The 12,465-nt window shown below is 41.5% G+C and overlaps 1 protein-coding gene across 1 annotated transcript in view; it reads left to right on the top strand.

The window, feature by feature from the left end:
* The window catches only part of OTOG (otogelin), a 114,454-nt gene that overhangs the window by 6,018 nt on the left and 95,971 nt on the right, over positions 1 to 12,465 (top strand). The window contains exons 5-8 of the mRNA XM_054826090.1: positions 10,673 to 10,765; positions 10,974 to 11,128; positions 11,519 to 11,637; positions 12,042 to 12,247. Of these exons, the coding sequence (XP_054682065.1) occupies positions 10,673 to 10,765; positions 10,974 to 11,128; positions 11,519 to 11,637; positions 12,042 to 12,247 (573 nt within the window). The remainder of the gene's footprint in view (positions 1 to 10,672; positions 10,766 to 10,973; positions 11,129 to 11,518; positions 11,638 to 12,041; positions 12,248 to 12,465) is intronic.

A 12,465-nucleotide genomic window follows, 5' to 3' on the forward strand; every position in this document is an offset into this window, starting at 1 on the left:
GTGGGAAATGGAATCCATTGTTGTCTGTGTGAGAGAGGCACAGTAAAAACAAAAGAACAACCTGATCTGCTTTGTGCAGGAATTCCAGTAACATGCTTTAAATGTTTAGAATGATAGTTCTGTGTTGACTCTTCCTATTTGGAGAGAGATGCAAGCTTTTTAGGCTTGCAGGCTCTTTAGGAAGGACAGGCAGGGCAGATGAAGAGGGGGTGTCACCCTCTGCATCAATGACCAGCTGGAGTGCATGGAGCTCCACCTGGGGATGGAGGAGGAGCTGACCAAGAGAGCTTATGGGTCAGGATTAAAGGGAGGGCTGGGGCAGGGGATATCATAGTGGGGGTCTGCTACAGACCACCTGACCAGGGAGACTGAGCAGATGAAGCCCTCTATAGGCAGACAGGAGCAGCCTCACGTTCACAAGCCCTGGCCCTTATGGGGGACTTCAACCACCCTGACATCTGCTGGAGGGACAACACAGCAGGGCACGAGCAATCCAGGAAGTTCCTGGAATGTGTTGATGATAACTTCCTCTTCCAAGTGATACAGGAGCCCATGAGGAGAGGTGCCCTGTTGGGCCTTGTTCTCACCAACAGGGAGGGCCTGGTAGGGGATGTGAAACTCAAGGGCAGCCTTGGCTGTAGTGACCGCAAAATACTGGAGTTTAAGGTCCTCAGGGCAGCAAGGAGGGCACACAGTAAGCTCACTACCCTGGACTTCAGGAGAGCAGACTTTGGCCTCTTCAGGGATCTGCTTGGTAAAATACCATGGGACAAAGCCCTGGAAGGAAGAGGGGCCCAAGACAGCTGGCTAATATTCAAGGGTCACTTCCTCTAAGCTCAGGAGCAATGCATCCTGACAAAGAAGCAGGCAAAAACACCAAGAGGCTCCCATGGATGAACAAGGAGCTCCTGGGCAAAGTCAAACAAAAAAGGAAGCCTACAGAGGGTGGAAGCAAGGGCAGGTAGCCTGGGAGAAATACAGAGAAACTGTCTGAGCAGCCAGGGATCAGGTTAGGAAAGCCAAAGCCCTGACAGAAATTAGTCTGGCCAGGGATGTTAAGGACAAGAAGAAAAGCTTCTATAGGTATGTCAGTGATAAGAGGAGGACGAGGGAAAATGTGGGTCCCCTCCGGAATGAAACGGGTGACCTGGTTACCCAGGATATGGAGAAGGCTGAGAGACTCAATGACTTCTTTGCCTCAGTCTTCACTGGCAAATCCTTGAGCCACACTGCCCAGGTCACAGAAGGCAAAGGCAGGGACTGGGAGAATGCAGAACTGCCCACTGTAGGAGAAGATCAGGTTCGAGAATATCTAAGGAACCTGAAGGTGCACAAGTCCATGGGACCTGATGAGTTGCATCCGCGGGTCTTGAGGGAACTGGTGGATGAAGTGGCCAGGCCACTCGCCACCATATTTGAGAAGTCCTGGCAGCCTGGCGAAGTTCCTGCCGACTGGAAGAGGGGGAACATAACCCCCATTTTTAAAAAGGGAGAAAAGGAAGACCCAGGGAACTACAGGCCGGTCAGTCTCACCTCCGTGCCTGGCAGGATTATGGAGCAGACCCTCCTGGAGACTATGCTCAGGCACATGGAAAATAAGGAGGTGATTGGTGACAGCCAGCACGGCTTCACTAAGGGCAAATCGTGCCTGACAAATTCGGTGGCCTTCTATGATGGGGTTACAGTGTTGGTGGACAAGGGAAGGGCAACTGACATCATCTACCTGGACTTGTGCAAGGCATTTGACACTGTCCTGCACGACATCCTTGTCTCTAAATTTGAGAGACGTGGATTCAATGGATGGACCACTCGATGGATAAGGAATTGGCTGGATGGTCCCACTCAAAGAGTTGTGGTCAATGGCTCAATGTCCAAGTGGAGACCAGTGATGAGTGGTGTTCCTCAGGGGTCGGTACTGGGACCGTCACTGTTCAACATCTTTGTTGGTGACATGGACAGTGGGATCAAGTGCACCCTCAGCAAGTTTGCCAACGACACCAAGCTGTGTGGTGTGGTCGACATGCTGGAGGGAAGGGATGCCATCCAGAGGGACCTTGACAGGCTGGAGAGGTGGGCCTGTGCGAACCGCATGAAGTTCAACAAAGCCAAGTGCAAGGTCCTGCACATGGGTCAGCGCAATCCCAAGCGTTAGGGATAGGCTGGGCGAGGAATGGATTGAAGGCAGCCCCAAGGAGAAGGACTTGGGGGTATTGATTGATGAGAAGCTCAACATGAGCCGGCAGTGTTGTGCTTGCAGCCCAGAAAGCCAACCGTGTCCTGGGCTGCATCAAAACAAGTGTGACCAGCAGGTCGAGGGAGGTGATCCTGCCCCTCTACTCAGCTCTGGTGAGACCCCACCTGGAGTACTGCATCCAGCTCTGGGGGCCCCAGTACAGGAGAGACATGGAGCTGTTGGAGGGAGTCCAGAGGAGGGCCACGAAGCTGATCAGAGGGCTGGAGCACCTCTCCTGTGAGGACAGGCTGAGAGAGTTGGGATTGTTCAGCCTGGAGAAAAGGCAGCTCCAGGGAGATCTAATTGTGGCTTACCAGTACTTAAATGGGGCCTACAGGAGAGATGGTGAGGGACTGTTTATGAGGGAGTATAGTGACGGGACAAGGGGTAGTGGGCTCAAGCTGAAGGAGGGTCGATTTAGATGAGATGTTAGAAAAATTATTTACTGTTAAGAGTGGTGAGGCCCTGGAACAGGTTGCCCAGAGAGGTTGTGGAGGCCCCATCCCTGGAAGTGTTTAAGACCAGGTTGGATGAGGCTTTGGGCAAGGTGGTCTAGTGGAGGGTGTCCCTGCCCATGGCAGGGGGGTTGGAACTAGATGATCTTTGAGGTCCCTTCCAACCCAAACCATTCTATGATAAGGTGCATCATGCTCTGCTCATGGACTGGGATTTGCACCAATCTGGGGATATATGAAATAGTAAAGCTCCTCTTTTTTTCTTAAAAGCAGCAAGGTAGGTTATCAACTTCTTTCTCCATTTTAGTGATGTCTCTATGAAAATTATTCTATGACATACTTAGAAAACTGTGATTATAACAGACTTATATGTCATCCTATTACAGTCAGTTCTTGTTGCAATAACATTTTTTCTTCCTTCCTATAACTCTGGATATATAGATAAACATGTTTTATGTGGAATTTTTGTATGATGGGTGTGTGATTTATTCTGCAATAGATCTCTTTACCTTTGCATTGTATTAGTCAACAGAAAGCAGTTTAGAAATCAATGTAATGTCTTATATGTCAACAGAATAAAAAAGTGGGCATAGTACAAGTAAATGCCAAGAGATAAATTCTTGTGTTAGTTTCTTGTATGCAGGGAATATGGGATTTGAGTTTTGAAATGTTTATCAGAATAATTGACAGCAGTTAACATGCATTATACGTAGCTGTTAAACTTGTAACTTCTTTCCACACAAATCTGTTTTTCATACAAAGTTTAAAAGCCAAAACAACCAAACAAAAAACTCCAACTAAAGCTTATTAAGAACCTGGGAGAGGCAAACCAAGTTATTTCTGGAAGTAAGTTCAGACTACTGAATATTCTTAACAGGTTAAACACTTCAAATTTTCTTGTGTTGAAAGGCTGTAGCAGGCATAGGTCTTTAATGTTTAAGGCCACTGTTACTATAAAAGATATTTGTCCCTTACAATATGTGTGCTGATTTCAAGAGATGCACCAGTGTAGAAAATCTGCAGCCAGCTGGAAGGCTCTTAATATTGAAGGATTAAAATTACATCCTATTCATTCACCTCAATCTCAAAAAGGAAAACTTTACATCCTGGTGTAATGAGATCTTCATCTTTGTTTCAAGGCTGTATTGCATCCTGTTGAAGCCTGTATGCCATAGAAAACTTGTGCCATTACAGGCAGAGGCTATGAAGTTGAAGGATAAAAGATAATGTAAGAAATATGTTGTATTAGTTCTGTCATAGTCAAAAGGACACCTGAAAGCTTTCTAGAGAAGGCGTGCAATGGAAATTATGCAGAGTTATAAAATATAGAATTTCAAGAGTGTTGACGACAAAAGTTTAAATATTCAATTTTAAGCATACCTTCTTTCCTTTTATGCATGGCTATAGGTCCTAGTTGATGTTTCTTGCAAATTGTTATCAGAGACTGCTTTGGTTTTTTTTCACTTTTCCATTTCAGAATAAAATTTGCTGATTTTTAAGGAATTGATCTTTTTAGTTTGATAACCTTCAGGCAGACCTCTCTTCTATACTTGCATAAAGCTTTTAAAATGTGTTATCTTTTAAAGAATCCTGAAAACTATAAAGTCTTTGTCTATTTCTGCAAATGACTCTGGAGCTCTGAAACTGTTTGGGCCAAAGTTGGTGAATAGGCAGGATCATAAGAACTGGGGGAACAGGCTGGACCTTGTACCTACCTAGCTTAAGTAAAGCTTGATCGCTTTCAGATCTCTAAATTAATCTTACATACTTAACTTTTCTGTCCAAGTGAATGTAATAATAAGTATCTTGAAAGGAAATGTCTTCAATGATCTGCATTAAATGAGTTTTTTGTGTCTGAAACATTAACGAAATACAGAATTCCAACACTAGGAAGTCCTTAATGTTTTACAGAAAAATACCCGTAGGGAGGTCCACACCAGTCCAAATCTTCAAGAACTAATAGTGTATCGATGTTAATGGTGTATTATAGTGGGGCGAAAATTCAGTTGGAGCATCTGGATTCATATGATGGTTAAAACAAAAAGCAAGTATTTCAAAGTTGATGTGCATGGTAATTTGAGTAGTCACACATGTTCTTGAATGTGTTGGCTTGCTTTTACTTTTCTGAAAAAACTAATTTAGAGGTTTCTTTGATTTAGTATCTTAACTTTTATATAGGATACAGATACATGCTTTCTTTGCAGTTACCTCTTTGTGCTCCAAGAGGAGAGCTGTTCTTTAGTGAGACTGTATCTCATTTCATGGTCAAGGGCTTCACATTATAGAAATTATTTTCAGCTATACTTATTTTATTCCTAATTAACATGTTAGAAGATCAGAAGAATGAATCATGGGTGAGCAAACCTGGACATGTAGTTGATTTGCAATTAAGATCTCTTGAACTTATTTCAAGTAGTTATTAGAGAAGTAGTAACGTAAGAAAGCATAATAAACTAAGTGGGCACAAATCATAGATAAAGGCCCACAAAGTGTATTGCATCTATAATAATATTTCAAAATAAATGCTTATTTTGATGAAGATGCAAGATACCTTTGAACAGTTATCGTATTAAATTGGCAGAACTTGTGCTTGGAGCCCAGGTGAAGAACATTTGAAAGGCCAACCAGTGTTGGGTGGGACTGTACTGTATTTCAAAATGGATTGTGGAAGTTCCTTTTGTCAGGTCCATGTGACACTTAAAGCATCTCTTTTCAGAGAGCAACAGCAGTAGTCACCTGTGTGAAGCTTGGACACTGATCTCCAGAAACAGTGCAAACAGGCTAGATTAGTCTCACATTTTCACAGGCAGTGATAAATAATGGATGTGAGGTTCTGCTACTCCTTATAGGTTGCCAGCTCTGGCCTGAAGGCTCTCACTGCAGGATGAACTAAACAGAGGTCCAGGAGCCCAAGGGACTAAAATAACCCTGTCCACATATTGAGTGGGATTGCAGCCTATTCAGTAATTACCAGATGGTTAGAGTATTTAAGCAGTGAGAGGAGCAGAGAAGAATTCAAACCTATGTTAAGATGATCTCAAGTCTTCACCCTGTTCACTAAAGAAGGAATTTGAGACAAGTTGCTTCATGGCAACAATGGTCATATTATCAGAGTGACTTGCAGGTTGTAATAGCATCAGTGCTTAAAAATCACGTTATTACTTACGCGAGTCGAATCATGTTACTTAGGCCTACCACTTTCTGCTAGAAAAGTCTCACCAGTTTTCAATTTCAGATTGCAAATCAATGCATTCAACTGGCATAATGTCAAAGGAAAAAGAGGAGCTAAGGACTTTTTAATAGAGGTCACTTTCGGCTAAACAAAGGACACCATATTCTTCCATAACCTTTCCTAATTTTAACCTTTGCTTAGTCTTGATGTTTATTCCCTTTCTGTGGGTGTTCCTCATCTCCTAGGAGAGACCTAAACTTGTGATATGATCATATGGGTTAGCTTATTGAGGGAGCTTATATTCCTTTAATAACAATGATCAGAGTGAACCCTTCATTATAGGATGTTTATTCCAGATACCTGAGGAAGTATTTCTGTGTTAATCGAGCAGAATTGAATGATTAAAGGAGGCCACATTGTTTGCAGTATTGCTAAATGTGATCTGAATCAACACTATTCCTCTCATTACCTGATTAAGGATAACTAATCTTTGCACACAGAGCTCTTGTACACAGTGTAAAGAAAGATACTACGGTGATGTAAAAAGGGATATAAGCAAATACAAGAGCTATGTTTATCGTGTTGTATTGGGTTTGTGTGGCAAGGTTTTGGTTGTGGGGAGTGTGCTACAGGGGTGGCTTCTGTGAGAAGCTGCTTATGTCTGATAGAGCCAATGCCAGCCGGCTCCAAGATGGACCCACCGCTGGCCAAGGCTGAGCCAATCAGTGACAGTGGTAGCACCTCTGGTATAACATACTTCAGAAGCAGGGGGAGGGGGGAAGGCTGGGGAACAACAACAGCAGAGAGAGGAGTGAGAATATGTGAGAGAAACAACTTTGCAGACACCAAGGTCAGTGAAGGAGAGGAGGTGCTTTAGATGCTGGAGCAGAGATTCACCTGCAGCTTGTGGAGGACCCTATGCTGGAGCAGGTGGATGCTTGAAGGAGGCTGTGACCCCATGGGAAGCCCACACTGGAGCAGGCTCCTGGCAGGACCTGTGGAGAGAGGAGCCCACACTGGAGCAGGTTTGCTGGCAGGACTTGTGGCCCTGTGGGGGACCCATGCTGGAGCAGTCTGTTTCTGAAGGACTGTACCCCATGGAAAGGACCCATGCTGGAACAGTTTGTGGAGGACTGTCTCCCATGGGAGGGATCTCACGCTAGAGCAGAGGAAGAGAGTGAGGAGTCCTCCCCTTGAGGAGGAAGGAGTGGCAGAGGCGTGTGATGAACTGACCACAACCCTCATTTCCTGTCCCCCTGCCCTGCTGAGGGGGAAGAGGTAGAGAAAACTGGGACTGAAGTTGAGCTTGAGAAGAAGGGAGGGGTGGAGGGAAGGTGTTTTAAGATTTTAGTTTTTATTTCTCATTACCCTAGTCTGATTTGATTTGCAATAAATTAATTTCCCCAAGTCAAGTCTGTTTTGCCCATGACTGCAGTTGCTGAGTGATCTTGCTGTCCTTACCTGAACCCACAAGTGTTTCTGTATATTTTCTCTTCCCTGTCCAGCTGAGGAGGGGACTGATGGAGTGGCTTTGGTGGGCACCTGGCCTCCAGCCAGGGTCAACTCACCACACCATGCACAGACAGAAGAGAACTTCATAAAGAGGAAAATGCTCATCACAGAGTCATTTGACTTCCAATTCAGATTTGACTGACTCCCTTTCTCTCTAAAAAGGGCATGAGGGAGATCCTTCCCAGTGACAACAAGGGTCCTTGGATCAGCTAACTGTGCGCACAATCTGAGTAAACATGGCTTGAAGCAGGTTACCTGAGCCATGCTTAAAGGGGAATCGTTCAACCTGAAACATCAAAAGGGGACTAACTTCCTCTGCAACTGAGGAACATGACTTGCAGTCTAATTGCAGATTATTGTAACTGGACAAGCAATAGGCATAATGTTAAAGAAGCAAAAAACAGAGACCTGAGCTCTGATTACACAGATCTCGCACCACTCCAGATGAAAGAGATCAATGTCTACCTCTCTTGACAAGAGGAATAAGGCTTTTGCATTAGTGACAAGATTGGCCACTGTGTATGTAAATGAGATGGCTCAGTCAGCATAAGTAAGGACCTTTCTACGTGGTGCTTGCATTAGTTTTTAAATTGAACTCATGCTGGCCAGGCAGGGAAAGGAGTGTTCTCTTTTACTTTGTCTACCTGCCTTGTTCTTTTCAGCATGGTCTTCCCCGCTCCCCCCCCCTTTTTTTTGAGGGGTGGTGTGTGTTGAAAACAAAGGAATCAAAATTAATCATTCACATATTTTAACAGTCTTCATATAAATAGTATTTATAATTTTGCAAATGGAAGTGGCCATATATACACCAATAAACTCTAAACTGACATATTTTGGTAGAACTCAGTAAGCAAGGGTTCTGTAATCTTGTAACTGAAGATAGTATTTTGTAAAATCACATGGCCTAAAGTAGATGAACATGTAAGCTCTTTTTTGGTTTTTTTGGTTAATTATGGTATACCATAAGTTTCTTGAAGCTTTCCTCATTCTAGCATTATAGTCAGTTGTGAGCACAGACCCTCTTTCTTCAAAGTCTCTAGCATCTCACAAAGCAGAAGGAACTTTAAATAGAACCTTTTCCTCATTCAACTTCTACACTGACCATGCTTTAGTAAAGCAGCTGGTGATGATGTTTGAGGTAGCTTCACAAAAGGCAAAGTCTTAACAGTATTCACTCCATGAATTCTGACAGGAGTTTGCATGTGAATTAAATGTTGGATGCACAGTTAACTTGGTGTGTACATCTGAAGGCAATTTGTGTGTGGTAGATACGCTTGCAAACCAGGTGAGGTTTTTAAGAGGCATTGGGAAGTTTTGCTCAAGCTAAAGTAGGGACTTAAAAAGAAGCTGGAGAGTGTTTATGGCATCTTGTTAAAAATGCTGTTTCTGATTGTTAAGTTTAGTTGCTTTTGGCTGGGGTACACTCACAGGGTACCCTCCATGTGCATCTTGCTTTTGGATTATTTTAGTGTATTTAAAGCTATTAGTAAGAGGGTATAGTTCACTGGCTTCTGTAATGGTGTTTCTATTGATGTTCTCTTCTGGCAAAACAAACTAAATATGTGCTACAAAAGATGTTGGTAGGAAATTGGTATTGGTAAAACATCAATAGAATGAGCTTATAGAAGAGGGAGGAAAAATTAGGTCAGGAGAAAACACCCTTTGAAACTGATTTATTTTTCTGTTGCTTTTGTTGGAATGAAGAATTCAGCATCCATTTAATGGCAGTAGGATGTCAATGATCAACTCTTAACTTGTTAAAAAGCATTTGTTTCCTTGCAATTAGTTTACAAAAAAACCCAACCAACAAACAAAAACCACTCCGTTTCAACCATTCTCTAAAGTAGTTCAGAATCTGCTTTTGGTGCTGGTGCTTTAAATGTATATTTAGCAAATGCTAATAGTGGGAACAAACCCTAAAGATGGTATTACCCATGAAATCATAAAACAGTGGTCCATATCATAGAAGGCTTTCCTCTGAAGCATAATTCTGGCAAGACAATTGTAGAGTTTATTTGGATTGTCAGAAGTGGACCTTGCTTTATTTTGCCTGCATCAGGCTTTATTTTGCCTTCAAACCCTCTTTAGCAAAGCTTTCTCAAGAGCCTGAAGGTAATCTAGGTATGTTGGGACTTCCGTGTCTACAACTGATGATTAGATATTTTCATAAGCAAAGGTTTTACTGAAATGGGAGAAAAGATCTTTTTCTGTGATTGCTGGTTTTCAGGACAAAATTAATTAAAAAGTTAATATATAAGATTATTTTTCAAGAATGATGTGTTTATAAAGGTAAAGAGAACAAGAAGGCTGAGTCTTCAGTTTGTCTCTTCCTGAAATAGCTTCTCTGAGCAACCTGTCTGCTTCTCTGCAAGAAATACAATCTCAGTTTCTGTTTTCCAAACACAAAAATTACTATGACTTTGTAGTACTCAATTATTAAAATTCAAATGCTTTCCTAAATAGACTTAAACTTTAAAAGATCAAATATTAGCAAAATAAGTGAATATATCACAATTGTTTGAAAGCATTTAATCACAAAGTCTAAATTTAGTATTAAGAAGCTTTGTTTCTGCTTGTGCACATCTTTCCTTTGACTGTGAAAACTTGTTATGTTAGATTTTGATGAGAATCTTCCCAGGGAAAATAAAAAGTAAAAACCTCAACGCCCAATCCCAAATCTGTCATTGCAAGTTAGGAAGTTTGCTTTCTTTACAGTAGGCTCACTATACTTAAGCACTGTTTTTTTCCTTTCTTAAAAGTTTGTCTCTAATAAAATTAGAAACAAGAGCAGTGGTCTGTGTCTCCGTGGAAAGTGTTTGTGGTTGGTATACTTAAAAGTTATAAGATGGAAGGAGGGCAGGCAGCTGAAAGATTTACAGCTGGGATCTCAACATTTGTATTTCTAGGGTAGTGTGCTCTCATCCTGGTAGAGCTTACCCATACAGTGTTATTTGTAGCAGTCTTTTATATAAGGATATAGGCACTGTGCTTTTTTGTTGTGCAATACTTGTTCACTTCTATTCATTGCTTAGGGGACTAAAACCATGTCAGTCTAACAGATATCATCCGTTTTGATTTGACTTCTCTAAATGTGCAATAGATTTACATCATCTGGTTGTATTTCTTGGGGTGAAGCTTTTGCGGTATGTTTCCTGTTTGTGGAGGCCTGTCAGATTCTCCTGGACATTTAATGCTAAGCATCTCCTGTCATTCATGGAGCTACATTCAGTGACAGAACTGGGTCTTAAGAATGAGAATTATCGTGACTTATTTTTAACATGCCTTGTTTTTTCTACTCAGATTCGTTTACGTGTTTTAATGGAGGTGAGTGTGTCTACAGAGAGCTGTGCAACTGCAGTCGATTTAATGCAACTGGACCAAGATGCCAGACAGGTGTGTAAAGAGAGTAACTAGGTTTCAGGATTGTACTCAGGTTTCCACAGTTAGGAGAATGACTACCCTCTGCCTAAAGGTTCCTTCATGCCCTAGTATTTTTCCCTATCTTTTCTGTGGTGATATTTCATAGCATACCACATACATCTCAACTACAGATTGAATCAAAAAAACAGTGATACTTCTCAAGTGACTCTCCTTTTGTTAGTGTATAATACAGGTGCTGAAAGAGATCATATATGCAGAACATGGGGTCAATATAATTTTGAAACTTTTGATGGACTCTACTATTATTTCTCTGGGAAATCCACATATGCGCTTGTGAGACATACTGAATTAGATGAACAGAGTTTTTCCATACAGGTAGGAGTCTGCACTTCTATGTTCCTTTTAGCTGTTGTTGAGCTTGGTAATAATGCATTGATATTTAGAGATTAAAGATAACGTGATGATAGTATGGGGTTCTAGAATGTAATCTAGCTGTAATTCTAATGTAATGTGGGCTACCAGTTACTTTAGCACAAAATGTAAACAGCTGGAAGGAAACTGATGTGTGTACTGTCAAAACCTGCTGCTGCTGTGAAGAGACTGCTCTAAAAAGAGTGCTAATTGTACTCAGTTTTTTGGGGAAGAGTGGGACCAAACTACTTGTTCACATGCTGAGGGTGATCTTGGGAGTATTATTTGTGTAACGTGGATTACGAAGAGTTTGATTAAAATCTTGACTTTGACACTAGTAATTTTATTTGGCAGGTGAATAATGATCCTGAGTGCCATTCTTTTCCTTACTCCTGCAAAAGGTCCATTAGTTTATTCTTTTCTGGAGATCAGCAAATAAAGATGAGCAGTGAAGTTACCTATAAAGGATTTGGGTAATTACACTCTTGTTTCTGATGCTGTAGTTATACTGGAACTAATCTCATGATACCGATTTGATAACAAAGATATAAACTAGATCACTTATTTGTTGGTAGCTTAAAAAACCCCAACTATCCAGGCTACAACTGTAATAATTATTCCCCATCTACAGAGTGGTATCTGAGCAAGGTGACGTCTAAATGAGTGGTAGGTACATAGTATTAAGAAGCATGGCTATTGACATTGATCCTTTGATTTTTTTTTTTCTCTTATTTGCAATTTCATCTTTTTTTAGTGGAATTACTCTATATCAAGGGTTTTCAGATGTATGAGAAATTCATTAAATCAGCAAGTAATTTATTTTTAATAGTGATGCTTTCTCATGTAAAGTTGTTTTTGACTCTGTCTCATTTCTCAGAGTACAGTTACCTTATATTATTGGAAACTTACGCATCCAGAAGGTAGCTGGATACTTCCTAGTCAGGCATCAGTATGCCTTTACTCTGGCTTGGGATGGTACATCTGCAGTGTATATCAAAATGGCACCGGAGTACCTGGGCAAAACGCATGGACTGTGTGGAAACAATAATGCTATCCTGCAGGATGATCTTGAAACTAGTTATGGTGAGTATTTAAAATATTTCCTCTTGCGTTAATACAGGTTTTTTTGCAGGCAAACTAAATGTTACTTTGCTTAGTTTTTGATTGCAGTGCTAATTGAATATAAGATGGGCAACTTTTGAAATGGAAAATATGACGTGGAAATACTTCTGGTAGATGATATTGTTAGTGAAGAGGGCCAGTTTCAATATAGATGGGGCTCTGGGGAGGAAGATCTTTAA

Source organism: Grus americana, chromosome 5 (assembly GCF_028858705.1).
Source record: "Grus americana isolate bGruAme1 chromosome 5, bGruAme1.mat, whole genome shotgun sequence".
In the NCBI taxonomy this organism is placed as follows: domain Eukaryota; kingdom Metazoa; phylum Chordata; class Aves; order Gruiformes; family Gruidae; genus Grus; species Grus americana.